At 37.5% G+C, this 19,841-nt stretch overlaps 1 protein-coding gene across 12 annotated transcripts in view; it reads right to left on the bottom strand.

Annotated features, from left to right (window-relative positions):
* Positions 1-19,841, bottom strand: part of LOC143907752 (uncharacterized) — a 59,609-nt gene that overhangs the window by 14,098 nt on the left and 25,670 nt on the right. For all 12 annotated transcript variants that reach the window (XM_077424693.1, XM_077424704.1, XM_077424696.1 and 9 more), the window contains 3 exons: positions 4,483-4,632; positions 2,431-2,625; positions 925-1,010 (listed from right to left, as the gene is read on the bottom strand). In XM_077424693.1, the coding sequence (XP_077280819.1) occupies positions 925-1,010; positions 2,431-2,625; positions 4,483-4,632 (431 nt within the window). The remainder of the gene's footprint in view (positions 1-924; positions 1,011-2,430; positions 2,626-4,482; positions 4,633-19,841) is intronic.

Below are 19,841 nucleotides of genomic sequence, written 5' to 3'. Positions count from 1 at the left end.
GTCTTTCCGTTCGAATTCAAATCCGCGGGGCGGAGCAGAAACACGACGCCCGCTGTTTGTTGAAACATACGTTACCGCGGTAAAAACTGTGATAAACGGCGATTCCTCCGTTTCGGAATTTTTTGAAGATCATGGCAAATGTCTGAGGATTCAAACAATTTAGAGTTTGAAAATTTATAAATCATAATACTACAAAAGTTACATTTAAATTAAAAAAAAACTCAATTTATTGTCAAAGAGAGCAAATTTATATATCAAGAATTCACTCTTAAAGGTTACATGGTCTGTATGGACCTCACTTTTGGACCTTTGATCATGTATAAAGCTGGATCTAATCTACCGAATCTTAAAGAATTATATATGAAGTAGAGGTAGAAAAGACTGAAGAATAGAAAAAAATAAGGAAAATTGCCAATAATTAATTGTCCAAGAACATCAATTTTTGAAGAGTCTCAAGTGGTTGAGACTTTAGGTGAAAGGGCAAAACAAAAAAATAAGAATCTAACGATTTCAAACGTTATAAAATTCGAAAAGTTTCTAACATTTTTACATCAAAATAAATTAAGACTATAATTCATAAAAAAATGGGCCACTCTATTACACACATATATAATCTGAAAATTTATCTTTAATATTCTCCAAAAAATATTCAGAATCATAGAAATCCAAGATTTAGCGAATTCTTCGTGCAAAAAGATTCGACGTTTCGAGAATCTAAGCATCTAATTTAGGATTTTATAAACTCGAGAAAAACTAAAAGATGTAGAGGTCTTTCAAATTCTGAAATTAAGTCAATCGCATAGAATTAATGATAATAGATGCCGCGTGTAGCGATTTGTCATTCCGCAAAACTGAAATCCGAGCACATCAATCCTCATCTCGCGTTTTTATTCGCGACTATTATGCAGTGGCGTCTTTCTTTACCTGCTTGGTAATTTGCAATGGCGCCTTGCCGATGGCGTCCGCGCTCATTGCTGATCCAGACATCAGAATAGCCCGTTTGAACAATCCTGCACCAACAAAATAAGGGTATAACTGATTAACAATTAAGCTATTTAACATTAACAATTCTCAAATTTCAGATTGTAAAAATTTAATTTGTGTAAATTCATTCTCCATAAGCAATTTCTGCATTTAAAATTAAGCTTTTAAGGATCATTTATCATAATTAAAGAAGGAATTTATAGAATTGTTTCAGCCATTATACATAAGTTATTTGTTATACGCCAACCTTTTTTTCTGACAATAACAATGCTGTATTTTCCAACTATATATGGTCTAACAAATGATCACATTTCTGTCATGTGTGGATAAAGAAGGAGTGCCGCTATAAATATAAAATGGCACCAATATTTGAGAACCCTCGGCATGGCAACGGGCATTTCTGTCTCGACGTGTAAAATATTAAGTCCGGTTATTTTTCATTGCACAATATAATTATTGGCCGGACGTGGCGGCATTGTGCGCCCGGCCGGAAGAGAAAAGTTCCTTTTCCCGGCCGCCATTGCGAGCCGGTCGAGTGAAAAATGGTCGACATCTTCTTTCTTGCTTTTGCTCGTTCTCGCTGACCCTCGCCGGAGCGCCCGTCGAGAGTGCTTGAGTGCTCGTGGTCGATGTGCGCTCGCCATTGAACACGTGTAGACTAGCGATTCTTAGTCCCTTGTCAAACTCAAAAATATCACAATGCAAGTTCCTAACTCGGAAAAGGGGAAACTTGAAAGAAGTAATCGAAGTCGTTGAGATCTGAATAAACGACCACTGATACTAGTATATAGTATTTTGCAATCTAACAGCTATATTGTTATATCCAATAATTACTCAATAGTTATCTAAACGCATGACTATATTTTAAATAGTTATTGCTTTTCCATAATTTCACTGTAATAAATATTCCCTGTCAGTTTTAATCGCAAATTCAGCGTAAATTTTTTCACGACCAATGAATCATTCATTCGAAAGAGCGCGCACACCGATCGAATATTGTTTCGACCGTATACACGTAGGTGTATTGCATTTAATACAAGTGCACCGGCACGTATGCCTATCTCTCTCGCGCCCTGATTCCTCCAATTAATCCCACGATTATCTCTCGCCGACTCGGGAATCGTAATCTCTATATGCGATCACAGTACGTTCCTATGACTATGGATAATGTTTCCAATTACAGCAAAGAGAGGGATTAGCTCGGATTGCATATAGTCCTTCGGTTCTTGCGAGCGAGAGTATTATTACGAGTGGATGTTCGAGTTTTTTCCCGGAGCGATTGGCAGAAATTAGCGAGAATCGAATGACGATAAAACGGGAAAGGGAAACTGAACTATGGAAAAGAAACATCAAGGAAAAAAGGCTCTATAAAAGGGACAAGAAAACTAACATAATCGACTATAATATAACACCCATAAATATATAAATTTTTGTTCTTCCCCTTACCTTTTTTGTTAGCAACTGGACTAATTAGAAGCAGATTGGCAAAGATAGCTCCAGTTCCATGGCCGATCAAAGTAACGCTATTAGGTTCGCCGCCAAACTCCGCAATGTTTTCCCTTAACCAGAGCAGTGCCGCTATTTGATCCAACAGTCCAAAATTACTTGCTGTATCATCTCTAATTCCAGGTCTTAGAAAACCTGCAACAAAAGTCTCGCAGTTATTACAGAAATTATTTAATTATTTTAAAACATTTAATTTCTTAATTATTACATATTTTTAATTATTTTTTTTTTAATATTAAAAAATAATAACAATGAGGAAAAACTGAGGAAACTATAAAGAATATAAGAAATTGAAATCTTGAAATCTTGAGATTTAGTGACTTGGAACCCTAAACAACCGTAAAATCCTAAACAAATAACGAAGTAAGAATTTATTGATCCAATTAAAAATCTAAAAAGTCAAGGAGCTACAAACTCGCGCATTAAGGAATAATCCAAGAGAGGTATCCCTGAATTTTTCAAGACGGTAAGACCTGCTAGAACCTGAAAATCCAAGAATCCGCGTAAGAAAGAAGTATAAAGCTCATTAAAATAAGTCCCATAAATACTCAGCCGCTCGACAACCTGAAAGCTTCCGAGACACACCTTATTGTTCTTCTTTTTTTTTTTTTATTTCTTATTGAGGATCTCGAATAACTGGGATTCCAGGTTTCAAGATCCCCCCCGAGGGACTCGTGTATTCAGTGTCCCAATTAATTAGCTCCGCGGAGATGCAAAATTCTCTCCCCTCGTGCTTAAACATGAAGCACTTTCGCGCGGTAACGCGATCGCCGAGGCTCTTTTTGCTCGGCGGCCGCCTCTCGCGCGCTCGGGACCATATTTTTCCCCTGTTTTGCGCAGGGCGGACATGGCGGCGGCGGCGGCGGCAGGGCGGGTTGAAGTTATCCGCAGGCTTCTCATGGGCTAACTCCGAGCCGCCTAGAGCGGGTCGGGGTTACTAAGCGCTTCCCCAGCACTTTAACCTAATTTATGATTATGGTTTCGCGTCCGCCTCTTTTTTTCTTCCCGCCAACCACTCCACTTACCGGATATACCGAATGTACCCTCGCACACACCCGCGCGCGCGCGCGCGTTACACGTGCGCCGCACCACTAGTTCGTCTATTTGCATCGCGCCGCGTCGCGTCGCGCTGTCATCTCGCGAGAAGGGATTGCCGGAATTTCGCTGTTAACCCCTTCGAGGACGACCACTGTACACGGCAATTTCGGATTGTGCAGGTGCCGCGCGCGATGCGGTGCCACGCGCTTTTGGATGGCAGTTTTTAACGAACTTTTTGAATAATGACGCTTTCGCATGACCGCCCTCGTGCAGCGAGAAGTATATATACTATTGCTACACATCAGTTATATACTTTTTTACGTAACAATGAGAAAAGTGCACGCCCGGATAATTCGTGGAATAATTTAACGTTTTTTCATACCAGAAAGTATACCGGAGCCGCAATCTAGCACGACCTCGTTGTTGTTAAATCGCTTGCATGAATACGAATATTTTTATAACTGATTCAAGCAATCCGAAAGATAAAACTTCACGTTACATCTATGTTACTCCCGCGAATTTCACAAGCGCGCAAGAACGCTTCGCTCTTTTTTTTTTTTAATTTTAAGTATTGCGATGCGATTAAGCCGATACAGCGAAGAGCATCATTTACACTTCCGGTGACATGATAAATCTACTGCCTCGTACCGCGTGACCTCGGTAAACTTTCTTTGAAGGCGAAGTCCAATATTGAAAAGCTCGAAGCGATAAAAATTTAGATAGGAAGTTTGCGAAGCAGGCAGCAGCCTTGGTAATCGACAAACCGTAACAAAGTTATTTATACAGCACGGTACACAGTAAAATATATTAGGCGTTAGTACTTTTCTGCTCGGTGGATCGATCGACAGCTTTCCGCCTATAATATATAAGAGTAACAAAGAAGGGAAATCTATTTCTGCTGACAATGATCTGCGTATCTATTGTGATTCTTTAACAAATTTACGTTTTTCTCACCTAGAATGCCAAGTCGAAAATTAATCGTAACAAAAACGACGTTGCCGTAAGCCGCCAATATAGTACCGTCGTAAGGATTACCGCTGTTCCATTCGAAACTTTCACCATGGATGAACATCATAACCGGATACCTTTTCAGAGATTTCTGACCTGAAACAATATATATATATATATAAACAAATTAGACATTTTATAATTGTACAAATATTTACATCGCAAATGTCATTTGCTCTCCTCGTTATTAATATTTATGATTTTTTGATTGCAAAATAAATCTTTCAGTTTTTTTCTTCGAAGGATTCTTTCATATTAATCGACGAGTAAGGATAAAATCTCCATCGCGACATTATTCTTGGGCGCGATCGGCAATACTTTATCGTCCGCAGCAACGGTAATTTTTTAATTGTATTTAAGAAGCTTTCGGATCCTCCCTGGAACGCTCCTCGAGAATCTCTGATTTACATCAGGCGAAAAATTATCACCGGAGTTTGTTCGGCGAAAATGGAAGCAGGGGATTAGGAGCCGAAATTTATATCACCCTCCTTGCGAACTATTCACACACAGTGAGTTCTCGATATTAAGGTAACTATAAATTCTTCTTTCCACCTTCACCTTTCGAACGACGTAGTTTCCTTTTAGCGTTACGATCCGCAAATTAGACTGGGACGACAGTCTTCTGTAAGATTTATCGGGAAATCCGTTCCGCCATACTTTCTGCTGACATTTGAATATCGAATTTGTCCGCTGATTTTAAGTAAATCATTCCATCCGTCGAATGCGACGATAACATCAGCAGATCAAACGCGATTGTCCAGTGATATGAGTGTCGATATTTATCAGTTTTATGTATAACGGATTACTACATTTCGATTATTTAATAAAATTTTTTATTTTTTCTAATATTAATATCTATTTTCTAAGAAAAAAAATTATTATAAAACTAAATTTATTTTTTGCCAAAAAATATTGATTGTTTAAATTTTAAAATAAATATATATTTAATATATTATATATATATTTTTTTAAAAGGTCTTTTTTGAATGAGATGAAACGATATAAAGAAAAGAGACATAAATATATAATTTACGTGACGGGCCACATCGGGAATGAAATAGCAGAGATTTGGCGACTTCGAGAGACGGCGGCGATCTAAAAACTCATTTAGCCGCGACGCTTATCCCGAGATTTAATTAACGGTTTCAATTATCACCGACGGCCGTTTGTCGAACCTAACGTATCTCCTATTTCCTCCCGAAACGCTCGATAGAACGGCTCCCGCGCACTCGATACATCTCGATAAATCAAGACACTCGATCGTGACATTCTCCCTACCGAATCTTCTTGCCTCTCCCTTCTGACAACGACAACTCGTCCTATATATCTCACGGTGTGAATATCGATTTATCAATGCTTAAAAGCCTCTTTGGAGCAAGTTGGAGAATAGTGAATGTGTAGTTAAAATAGAAGAAATATTTTAAACAATAACAAAGCTACACCAACCGACTGCATATTTGTTTTGCTCTTTAAATAATAATTTGTAAATAATTTACAATATAATATAACTTTGCTGCATTGCCATAATATTGCATAATCATACTTTTATTTTAGCTAAGCTATCTAAGTATGCATTTTCTTCAGAAGAAAAGAAGAAGAAGACGAGGAGAAGAAGAGTTTCGCATATCGGAGTCCATAATATTTATGAAACACAGGCGACATTGTAACGGACAAATATTCTGTCTCATTTCTCCTGTACGGGAGACACTATACGATAGTTGCCGCACAATCGTGTCGTCCACGCTCGCATCCCTCCGTTGGGTCCTATACATCATAGCGATCTCGAGCCGGAACAGGCGCCAGGAGAACAAGAGAAAGCGACAGGGACACGCGATCGCCACGAAATTTACATGAAAATTGAAAGGCGGATCGATCCGATGCATTCTGCATAAAATTGATGTATCGCGAATCATGCGCGGAGATATTTTCATCTTGCGTCACGTGAGCGCGGCTCGCGCGCGCGTGCAACGAAGCCATTCGCCACCATAAATCACTTCGCGTGAAGCTATAACCTAATAAAAAGAAAACCATTCTCTCCATCCGAACGATGGTATGTATTTTTCACCATAAAAAAACGCACGCACCCTCGTAACTTTTGCTCGAAACGTTTATGAAGGTCGCCTATGCGAGATGCATTTCCGTTCGCCCAAGAAAACGTGCAGACAATTTGTTGAAACCAAATGTTATGGGGTTTCTGATATACAAATAGAAAATAAAATAAGTGCAGATGTAGAATATAACAGGACGAATAAACATACTAAATATACCGAGAGAAAAAGTAGTTGCAGTTAATACCGCAATTTCAGTATAATTTTTAGTTGTTTTTGCTACAACTATATTTTTATAGTTGTTTTTGCAATGCGAATTACAGCTGAATCAATACTACATTATTACTGTCATATGTTGTCATAGCTTTACATGCAGCTTTAACATATGTTGACTCAATACTACATTTATTATTGTTATGTATTGTCATAGCTTTAACATGCATTCATTCAACCATACACACGGTTTCATACACTATAACTTGTGATTTATGTATAGTAAATGTAGTAAGATCGTACTATAAAGTATAAATATAGTGAAAACGATCATAATTGAAAGATCTATGTACATAAAATTACTTTTACTAATATTATAGCAATAATAACTATAAAAAGAAAAACCTTAATCATAATTATTCTATTATGTAATTCCAGTCGCAAATACCAAACACTTTTCTCTCAGTAATAGAATAACATAATAAAGGATAAATAAATATAAAGCACAAACATAATAAATAAGATATAAATTAATTTTTTAATTATATATGTTCCAAGTATTGTGTGTTTGCGAAAAATAAAATATCTGTTAGATCCAGTAAAGACTAACGTTTTCCATTAAAGACTAAGATTGCAAAATATATATCGGCGGATTAATCGAGACATTCTTCATTGAAATAGGTTGTTCAGATCTGGATTAGCACGGAAAAATTCCAATCGCCATGAACAAATCAATTTCCCGATACGCGAAACGGTTTTTATCGCGTGACGTAATAATCAGTTTTATTGGTGCGTTGCTTCTGGCCGGTACGTGGATAAATATTCATGAGGCGTCGCGCGATGCGCGCAGAAACGTCGGTCCCCGTAATTCACGGCGTCTCGAAGATCGACCTTCTTCCAGTCGATATTCGCATGCTCGTGTAAATAATGGATTTACAGCCCTTTTACGGCGTCTCCATATACCCGGAGAAACCCGGTTGACGCGAGCGAGCGCAGCATCGATAATGGCGCTGTAAATCAACGAAAATCTCTCTAAAGATCGACCGATACTCTCTCCTCCGCCCCCCTTGCTCGTTTCCTCCTCCCCGCCTGCGACACGGAAACGGCTTCTTTTGCGAGCGACGCGAAAGACGGGGGTGATAAACCACCCCGGGATGCGGAAGGGTGGAAAACGCGTCAACCTTCGCCATCTGGCGAAGCTTGCGGGAAACTTCTGGTACCACCGCTTGCCACAACCCTGTACAGATGTCGGCACAGATATTATTTTGCTCGGGGGTGGAAATTGGAAATGTCATTATTCGCAAAGACTTTCGCGCGAGGTTACAAATCAATACGTTCAAACCCGTGAAAATCCGCCATCTTTAATCATCTCTAGCCGAACAATATTTTTTTGTTTATTTTTTTAATTCCGTTAAATTATATGTACTGTCAATCTCTTGTTTTCCAGCAGGACATCAACTAACTCTGCAGATTGTTGACATTCTGTATTGTTGCCATTAAAAGAATTCAGAATCTTAATCAAACAAAAGATAAAAATTAACGTTAGTTAGTTATTATTGAATGAAGCAAAAAATTTGCAAATTTTTATTTTTATAGTAAAATTGGATGACAACCAATTTTAGAAAGTTTGATGAAATAGCTATAAATTTATAAAAGTAAAGATTATTTTATGATTATTTATGTATATCCTGCGATATGTATATGTGTGTATTGGAGAGAAAAATCGTGTCTATATTTATGCGAGTTATTTTTCCATCGCTCTGTACTTCAAGCTTCTGAAATCCCCGGCTGGTATCACCAGCCATTTTCGGTCACAAGCGACGGGGATTCCCGGCAGCAGTTTCAGAGAAGCGATATACTCGTCTCGCTCGGGCAAAGTGCGGAGTCGTGTCGGGAATTTTTTGCGAGGCGGCCGTTTCGCAAAATCGCGCGAGCTGCCGGTTGAACGCCGGAAATTGGAGAAACGACGGAACATGTACCGACCGCGAGTCTCATCATCTCCGTATTCTTTCACTTTATCCCCCAGGCGAACCTGGGGAAGCTTCTTGGCTACCAGCTTGTTACGCTTCATTTCGATGTACCTTTTGGGCCATTATTTGTGCGATTAGAGCATTGCATCCTTCGAAAAGATACGTGTGTTTTTAAAATCAGCAATATAATGACGTCGCGAATTTTTAATATTGTAAATAAAAATGTATGGAGTTTCTCTTTAGTAAATCAAAATCAAATACGCAGTAATTATTACGCAATTTATAAATCTTATATTAACAAGTAAATACGAACGTTTTCGACCCTTTCTTTGATCATCTTCAGCGTAACATTACTAAAATTTAATTTAAATATTACGGTTATATAAATTAATGTATTTATATTAAATATGTCCTTTTTTTTTACATACACACACAATCCGATCACTAAAAATAATTTTTAAAATATAAAAATGATCTACTCATAATTTTATGTAACACTGGCATGCCTCGCGGCTTCGCTCGCGACCTCATATGCATGGCTCTCATACGCGTAGCTTTTGCTATATTGCTATTTAGTCTCTACTCAAAAAGAATAAATACCGGGTCACAAAATAACATCACAGGAAGATTTGGTCAATTATTTCCCAAATAATTGAAAAAATTTTGGATACCGGTTTTCAAAAAAATCAGTAACGAAGAACTATACACTCTATAATACTCCCCGGAAAATTCTACTCCTATTTTATATACAATTCTTTGAAATTCCGTCAATTATTATTTACCGAAAAATTGACGGAAATTAAAAAAATTGGTTTCCAGAAGATCGGTAACGAAAAACTATACACCCTATAACACTCCCCGGAAAATTCTACCCCTATTTCATATATGCTTGGTAAAAATTCGGTCAAATAGTTTTCGAGATCATAGTGAACTGAAAAACTGCAAACCCTGTTGCTTTATAATAATAGTATAGATAGAAACATAATAAAATTATCTTTACATAAATCTTCTATCAATTGCTTTTATATTATTATAAGTTTACTAGGAATTCGTATAAAAATAGAGATTTATTTGTTGCAAAACACTGCAACGTTGCTTTCTTGTTACAAACTACAGGATTTATCGACAACTTCTCTTCTGCACAAAGTGTGTTTTTTCTTATCTATTGTGCTCTCTCTCTCTCTCTCTTTCTCTTTCTCTCTCTCTCTCACTCTCTTTCTTTTTCTCTTTCCGACGCACATACATACACTCACACAGAAATCTCAGATGCTGTAAAATCCGAGTTTATACCATCGTGCCTAATCCGTAGAGCGATCGAGTTGTTAAATCCTCAGTGATTAGTGGGATTTTGCGCTCTTTCTAGCTTTTCGAGGAAACCGCGGTGCACCGTGAGAGATCCGAATGTTCGATACCGATAGGTGCGGTGTTGTAGATACATGGTTTGGCAAAGCCTTCCATTATCGTGGACGACGTTATTCAATCCGTACTACACGTATTCCAATGTATGTACACGCAGAGCGTCTGGAGCAGATAGGATGACGGAACGATGACCCCCTCACGTACGCTGCTCTCCATGAACGTGCACGTTTATCGACCGCTCGTAATGTATTCGACTGGAAAATTCAAAATCACTCTGTCTTTTTCTTCTCTAAATCTATCGCGGCCAGTGACATTCAATAAATTATGTCTGGAGCACACTTTAGATGATCTATAATTCACGTCAAATTTCACGATAGACTTTTATTTATTATAATTTTACATACCGTATAAGTATTGATATAAATATTAATATATAAATTTGCTCGTGAAATTCACGGTAGACTTTTATTTATAATTTTATATATCGTACATACATAAATATTAATATAAATACTAACATAAATATTAATACAAATATTAATATAAATTTGTATTTTATTTATTATGTTGTTTATTTTTATTTTGAGTTTTTAAATGTTTTTTGCATTACACACGCCATATGAATTATAAATATAATTCTATCCTGAATCCCCGCACAAATTATAGATTATCTAAAAAAGGACTTATTCTAAAAATTTAAAGATATTATTTTAATAGTGTATATATTTTTTATAAATGGGACGATCTTTTTATATAAAATGACTAAAACGCCGATTTTAATTATGCTGAAATAAAGAACGAAAATCAATATTCCCTTAATATTTAAAAAAGTATTTTTGGAGAGCAATAGTAAATTTCAATATTATTGTGTGACCAAGTTATACATTCATTATTCAACAGAATATTTCCAACTTTTTCTAACGATACGTTTCATTATTTCTTGTAAGTAAGACGAGAACTTGAAAAAAATCTTGTTATTTTCCGTGCTATTTTCTCTCCTTGCTGCGATTTCGACTTGTTTCCGCGACCGAAATATTCTGCTTTCGGCGATCTCGAGATGAAATTCGCCATCTGCTTGGACGATAGCGGTATATTCGTTGACATTTCCACTAATAATAGCACTGATGGGAAAGTAAGCAAGAGAAATATTTACGGTGGTCACCCGCGGCGTCCATCGAGAGACGCGGGTAGAAAGTGGAAAAAGGAAGAAAACGATTTGCCGCATGCCTTTCATGAGTGGTTCTCCTTGTTTATTCCATTCTCGATTCTTTCACTCTACATTTTATCATGTCTTCGTTCCAGGATTGTGATACTGGGAACAATGTGACCGCTTATTTCAGTGGCGAACATCTTCCACTGCCAGCCAGATGCAATTTCTGCAGCTGCATATAAGGAATGAACGTCCTCGGACACGTTAACCCGCTGCTTTTTAGCACGTATACGATTACCTCGCGTTAGCATTGCATTCACGAATTGAGGGAAAGCCCAAAGTGCATCTCCGAAAAGAATCAACCGAGACTGGTCGAAATTTTGCCAATTTAATGCGGGATTTAATTGCCGCTGGAGTATTTGAAAAAATTAGAGTATAAAGAAAAGAATGAAAGTTTTTAGTTACGGACTTGACGCATTAGAAATTAAAAAAGTTTGATTAAACTAGAGCATAATAAAATATGTCACCTACGCCGGATCTCATTAATTCCCAGCTGGTTTTCATTACGAAAAGAGTCGTGCGAGAATTGCGTTAGCCATCTTATTCCGAGCCGTTGACTGTTCTTTTTATCAATGTCGAAAGAGTAATGGTGGTAGTCGTTTTCCAAGATGCGAAACATCCTCGGCAGCTGGTCCGACGCCATAGCCCAGGATTGAAGTAACGAGAAAGCATCTATAAAAATGTCCGCGTCTCTCTTTGCTCGAAAGTAACAACAGCGATTTTTTACATCTTCCAGGATTTATGACGTTATGACAGGAGATGGAATATACGTTATATGTCTCTCTACATGCTGTTACGCGTGTGAATACACAATTATTTTAATTTTTCACAATTAAAATAATCGCATTCAGCAAAACGCGGCAGTTTTAAAATACTCATCTCATTAGTATATCATAAACGCCATATAGGTATCGCAGCTTATAAACAAATTACGCGCGCAATGTGAGACGGAGTATAAAAGAAAAAAATCTAGAGGCATTTCCAAGCCGCATTAGTATTCGTTTTAAGTCGCGGTCACGCCGTAGTGTGACTTTTTCTTTCTCGCGGGGCGAGAAAGCTTTTAAGCTTCGCTTTAAAAAAGACAGTCCGGTTATCGTGGTGCGCGTAAATATGTCTAGACGCGGAGGTAGCTGCCCGTTTCCTGTCCGCCACGCCGGGATAAGCCGCGCGACTCCTGCAGCTAGGTTCCGCGGGATAAGTCCTGCGAGTCCTACGCTTCATGCATTTAAACGCGTCTCTCTAAAAGCTTTATTGCATTTAATAACGCGATACCGTAACGCCTCGCGCTTTCCGCTGGAAACGCGATTAACTCAAACTTCTATTATCAGAGAAATAGTCTTTTATTATTCAAGAATTTATATCTGCATTCACCCCCTCCCACCGGTAATGCGGTACTGACCTCGACGTGAGATTAATTTTGGCTTTCATCTTCAATAACTCGTATGTTTAAAAACGTTCTCATGTCCCATTTCTCCCCTCAAAGGGAACGTAATGAAAATTAAAGGGGGGAAAAAATGAAAAAACGCGAATTTTCGAATATTTAAATATGATATTCGCGGGATTTTATAAGCTTTGAATAACTTCTAAATTTCCATTGTAAAAGCATCGAAATATTTTCATGGAAAAAATTTTAATTACAACCCGCATTTATTCGGTTGAATAAAATATACAATTAAATGTAATCACATTTTTGCGTAAAAGAGGTAATTAGTTTATACTCTTTATTAAATTTTGTTTTAATGCTGAACTGGTTGTGTTCATTTTGCAAACATGTACATTTTTTAATTACATTTATATTATACATATATGTAAGTTTATACAACATACATAAATATTTTTGAATATATATTTACTTAAGCTCAAAAATATTTGTTGAAGTTTATATAGAAATCTATCAGAACCTTATGAAACATTACAATGTCAATTTGCAGCAGTTATATATATGAAGTTCCCTCGATACGTTATAATTCAGTTTTGCAATAATCATGAAGTTCCCAAGCAACATTACAATTTCGATTTGCAATGATCATGAAGCTTCCCTCGAAATCAAGCAAGTTTGGTTGGAAATGTGGCCGTCCAAATCTAACTCCTCCGATCGTTACTGCATACCTGCCACAGGTCGCAGTTTACCCCACGGGCTACGCACATAATTTATCGCAGAGAAGCCGGCGCGGCGGAGGGGTTGACGGGAAGAGGGTTGAGGGGTTGCGACTGGAGAGTTGGCAATTCGAAATGGGAGAGGGAGGTTGTATTACTCCTCCCGCCTCCCCGTGTCCCCCGCTGTTTGTATTTCTACCGCGGCGAGTGTAGCGTTGCCTCGAGCGTCGTTTTCCGAAATTACGACACGATACCGTTACATCCGCTTGAGCGATGTACCGCGGCACGTCAATCGTTATACATTCTCCACTATAATCGATCGACCTCACTTCCGGTCAAATACATCACCATCAGTCTAGACGCCACGAAAGCAACCGCCGTGAATCCGCTGTGGTTTTTGGTGGCGGTTGTTTGCGTGAAAATTGGTGTTCTCGATGTTACGATATTGAGTTTTCAAAGTTTTTTAAAATATAAATTTATTAAACAATTTTTAAATTATTATACCTGTAAACTTATAAACTTTGCAAATTTTTTATTAATTCTGCTATTCGCCAATTTCAATTTGTATATGAGTTTTTTTTTCCTCTAGATTTGGCAAATCTATAATTTTTACAAAAAATGTAGTATATTCAAACAAAATTGCATAGTCATTTTGTTTTAGCGGAAAAATAACACCGCAGGTAAAAATGTTCCTTCAAAAAGAATCCAGATTTTTGTGCTTTTGCTAATATCAGCCTGAAACTATATAAGAGACTCCCTTTAAAGGGATGCTTTCACCATTAGAACCGTTTTTTGCACAACGAAACAAAAAATAGCTGAACGTGACTGGATTACTTTGCGACTGTAAAATGTATTTCTGTAAATTTCGGATTTTTTTAAGAGTTTGAAACTTTTTTGTCGGCATGATTTATAGCAAATTATTAACATTCCATTATCATGATCAGAACTCGCTACTAAAAAGGCCCTCATTTTCCCATATTACACTTTACATTTAATGCTATGCATAACTCCCGAGTTGCATTTCGTATATGCATATTGCTGTATCTCGGGGCATTCCGTAGAGATTCCTCGCACTCGGGGCTCGTCACGGGTATCGCGCGCATTCCTCGCACAAAAGTCGTTACATCGTTACGCCCTCGCATTCAGCTTCGCGTATTTCCCTTTTTCCCCTCGTATACAACGCGTTTCCCCCTTGTACACTCCTCTGGCCATTTACGTTTACTCATAGTCGAGTTGTTCGTTGTAGCGTGCCGACTCTACTATGCGCAGATATTGGTGCGTCGCAATTTTGGACTTCTCGGATTTTAAGCTACCGTTTCGACTTAAAAGTTCTTCCAGGGCTAAAACTTTTTGTAATTTAAAAATATTTCTTTAAGTATCAAATTAATAGGATTTTAAAAATTATTACATAAAAATAATTTAAAAAAATTAATTAATCTTGGAATTTGAACTTTCTTAAATTTTGAGTTTTTTAGATTTCTAATTTCCTCAAATTTTTATCTTTGTTGTTCTATATATCTAGACATTTGATTTATGATATTAGAGATTATTTGCGCTTTAGATTGCTTAAAATTGGACTTTGATCTGCCCATAATATAGGTATATAATATAAACGTAAACAACGTAAACTAACCGGACCTAACTGTATGTGAGATAAAGTGAAACGAGGTGTGAATCTGCGTGTTTCTGGGGTCACTGGTTTTCCAATTAACACGGTCAAAAATGCATATCGATTTGTCGCTGGCAGATTGCGCGCTTAGCCTGAGGCCATTATAAATGAGGGCATTATGACTTTTTATCGCGGCGCTGCTGGTTCCAGATTCCGACGATTATATCTCAAAATACCTCATCGAAACGTATATGAAATATCGCGCGGATACCCATGGCGATCAATGGCCCCGTGGCAAAAGGCGTCGCGATATATCACGTAAAATATGTTAAACCGTCGTACACCCGCGTATTGTATTCCGCGCTTCCATTCATCAGGAATGACTAGGCGATGAAAAATTCCGAAAACGTAAATTCGGAGCAACTATTATCATTTACCGCATCGCGGTCCAACGTGCCCGCGATTCCGAAATTTTGCTTTGCCAATATTGCGCCTTTTGAAATCGCGCTATCGATTGTATGCAAACCGCATTAATGCGGACTACACTTTGTTAAGCTGAAACAAACGTGTCCCGAAAATCTGGGTGAATTCGAAAGCCTAAAATAATCTCTCGTAACAGGGAACGTGCGAAAAAATCGAACCGCGCTGAAGAATTCACACGTGAAACTCGAATAAAACGGACAAATAGAGAAAGTTGGGGTAACGTGTGAACCACGTGGGCAACATGAACCGTCACGATATCTAAATTATTAAGGGCCACTATTTCCAACGTCTGTTAACTTCTAACCGATCGTTAACTTTTCAGAATAGCCAATAGAAGTTGGCGATTTCGATAGCTAATGGTCAATTAGAAGTTAATAACAGACGTTGGAAGTAGTGACCCTAAGTCTTAAGTGTTACAACCTAGCGGACAGCAATATGGAATTACTAGCTGCTGGCTCCCTGATCTAACATAAGCGGCAGCGCGGCGTGGCACAAACGTGTCATAAAGTTAAAAATTATAAAAACTAAAAATTTGGTGTGTAGGTATCGCTTATAGCGTAAGATTAGTATATAAACTTTTATTTTGCAGACAATCTACTTTATAGTTTCTTAGTCGAGTTTTGTTAAATGTAAAACTAAGATAGAACTTTAATGTCTATTTAGCAAGTGTACATTTCTATAGTGTATGATATAAAGGTAAAAATAGCGATATCGGATAATTTTGAGATAATCTGTATAATATATACTTTTTAGAAGTATTGCATTTCATATTCTATTGTTCCTTTCTTTTAGGAGTAATAATATTATGATGAGTATACATTATAAGTATATATATTATTGTGAGTAAAAGTTTTAAACATGTTACATATATATTTGTATGAGTATGAAAGCGCAAAAATTAGAGTTTGTAATAAATTGGAATATAATAAATATGTAATATAATAATTATTATAAATTATTTTTTTCATTATTAATATGCCTTAAAATTGTTTTTTTACAAAGATTAATAAAGTGTTTCATTTTGCCTAACATTTAAAAAATTGGTTATAACATTAAACTTACTATAAATAAATAAAATTTGGTGGAACACGTTGTAACAAACATTTGGCATTACAACTCAGTGAAAACAAAGTTTAGTTATCTTTAATAGTTTTCAAGTTATCTTGAAAAGGGTTAGGATGATTCGAATTACCCCACCTTCCTGCTCTACTATTTTCCTGAAATGCAAGACAGTTAACTTATCTAGTTTCTCAGACAATTGATTTAATTATCGCAGGTGAATGCCGCATTAAAAATACAATCTTCTCTGAACAGGCCTGCGAAGGCAGCCTACGCTAGGAAAATTGTAGATGTCAAATTTACAGAGTACAATACGCCAGGTATTCCGAGGTAAATGCATTCTTGAAGAAAACACTCGTAAATTGTTCGCGCGGAGAGGCTAGCGCGGAAACACGTTAAGAGGCAGGTTCTCGGTCGAGAAGTCGGCGACTCCATTACCCTTGGTGGATAATTGAACGCCGAGGTGAGAGAGACGCGTGCTGTGAAAAAGAATAGGGGTCGGGGGGCCCTCTCTTTGTACCGAGTAAAACGAGGGTTGCAGATGTCTGTGGAGCCTCGCTTTCGCAATCTTTGCCGGCGCGCCACCCCTTCAGGGAGGCGAGCGGTGCGCGGCGGCCAACTTAATTTACAGATGGATTCAGAGAGCCGTGAGATATCGGGACAAAATAATTAAATGAAGAACGGCTACTTCCGCGCTGACTGAAAGTACTCTCTAAGTAATGGATACCTCGCGCCGCGTTTCAATCATTGCTGCTACTGATGGTTACTGTTGTTTACCTTTATCTCTCAGTTACTGGGGGATGAGATTAGACCTAATATTGTGGCTTACACAATGTCTAATGTTTGCCTCTTTAAAGACAATGCTCAATTGTGAACAGCAGAATATATCAATAGAGTTCACTCTCTCACCCACACACACACACACACACACACACGCACGCACGCACGCACGCACGCACGCACGCACGCACGCACACACGCACGCACGCACGCGCGCACGCGCGCACGCACGCACACACACACACACACACACACACACACACACACACACACACACACACACAGTGGAGCTTAATAAGAAGTATTCGTTTGAAGGTGAAATAACGGAATGTTATAATTTTTAATATTTGTAATCGCTATTATTAATTATCACAATATAAATTGTAAAAGGCGCGTGCGATACAAATAACTAAATAGATTCGAAGGATATATTGAATACGCGATATTGATAAACAATATTAATAATTAATTTTACAATTAAAAAATAATTGAGAAAGACTCTATTTTTATATTCGACAACGTTTGGCTAATGTGACAATTCGACCATTGGTTTTGGTCAGATTAATTGCCAAGACTTTTTCGACCATATATAGGTTTTGGTCGTTTCTAAATTAATCTAATCTTTGATACTTACATATAAGCATCTCATTTTTATTAAATTAAATTATTAAATTTATTGCGAAAAATATTACCTCAGCCAGGGTTTGAACCTGGAACCTCCCTCATTCTGTGTAGGGCGTCGTACGAATTCGACCACTGAGGCATGTGGTAATATTTATCGCAATAACAAATTTTTCCCAGGATGGAAACACCGATTTTTTTAGGTCAACGGTGTATAATAACAGAAAATAATTATTATATATGTAGTTACCAAAGATAATTTTACAATCTAAAAATTGTGTTTTGCGCATTTCGCTGTGTTTACAATGACGGAAGTGCTGAAGCAATGTGTAAAACGACAGAAAAAAGATGGAGAGGCGAATGGGCGGTTTGGATCATGATTTGTTCCGGGTAAAATGTGAAATTACGGACAGTCTGCGGCGAGTGTGATTGCTTTCATCCATCTTCATAATCCGAACAACGAGCAGCATCATCGAGGCAGCCAATCCCATTCCGCTCCATTATCTCTATTTAACTATTTCGACCGCGTCGTACCGCCAGCTGTATAGATGACCGCTCGGCATTTTTACGATGGCAAACTACCCTTTACATTGGCGCCATCTTGGTATCTACCGGGCCCCCCTCTTGAAAGTTCAGATATTTAGAACACTGGACCTTTGAAACTTCTAGCCATTAGAACTTCCAAACTTTGAAACTTTGAATCTTTGAAAATTTCAATCTGCGAAACTTTAGTTAGTATATACTTTGGATAGTTGGAATTGTTAACCTTTAGCACAATTTGTGGAGCTTTGAATATATGTGATATATATCTTAAAACTCACTTTGAGCGATTTCGAACTTGGCGTCTGTGTTGTTATTTATAACATTTAATTTTGAATTTTCTTAATACATATATTTTTAATTTTGTTAGATCGTTTTTACATAGAAATATATATTTTTTATATTTCTCATTAATTTCTTTATATTACTATAATTCTCAATTAGTCAATTATCTGAAAGGCTCTGAGCAATTGGCGTATTATTAAAGAATTATAATTTTTGTTAAAAATCTGAAATTGTTTAATGAAACGGTAAAAAAGGAGCGATAATTGAAGCAAACTACGAAATTAAAACGATATTGTTTACCGAATGGTATAAATTAGCTACGCCAATGGACAGCTTAGATTTTCGATGAGCGCTATCGCTAGTGTCCGCGCCATTCGAGGATGATGCTACTACCGTTGTGCGGCATATCTGACTGCACTTCAGTCGGCTGCAATCTACTGAGTGGCATGCACATGTAACATTCATCCCACGATTCCCACGGTCGGCTCTCGCCGAGCCGCGCCCCGCCGTCCGCGTGGTATTATGGAACTGACCCGGTCATGGAAACACATCGGCCTTACTGCCCGCCATTGTGCGAGTCAGTGTTAAGAGGACTTACGATGTTCTGTTACATGCCGGGAGCTCCACCGCGAGTGCCTCGCGATTATGTGCCGTCTCGATCGATTAAACTTGCGCGGACAAGTCCAAAGATACTTACTTCCAAGTACGTCAATGTTTATCGCCAAACAGTTTGGCTTTATTCTTCCAAATGTCCAATTAACTTGAAATGTCTTTTACAACATTTTCTAGAATCTGGATTATAGTTCGATCGAGACATACTAATTTTTTCTTTTTTAATATATCTGTAGATTCCGTAATTTTATCGGATTCTTAAAAGAGTTCGAGATTTTAAAGTGTCAGATCCTTAGAAGAGATTTTCGATACTTAATTTTTGTCGAGATTGAAGAAATAATTACAATATTATTGTCTTTTGTATAAAAAACATTTACATTTGCTGTTAGCACAGAATCGAAAATTACGATGGCAAGTAG

Source organism: Temnothorax americanus, unplaced genomic scaffold (genome assembly GCF_048541705.1).
Source record: "Temnothorax americanus isolate GAGA-0224 unplaced genomic scaffold, ASM4854170v1 Scaffold88, whole genome shotgun sequence".
NCBI lineage: Eukaryota > Metazoa > Arthropoda > Insecta > Hymenoptera > Formicidae > Temnothorax > Temnothorax americanus.
The sequence above is the reverse complement of the archived record's forward strand: the minus strand, read 5'-3'. Positions and strand labels throughout refer to the sequence as shown.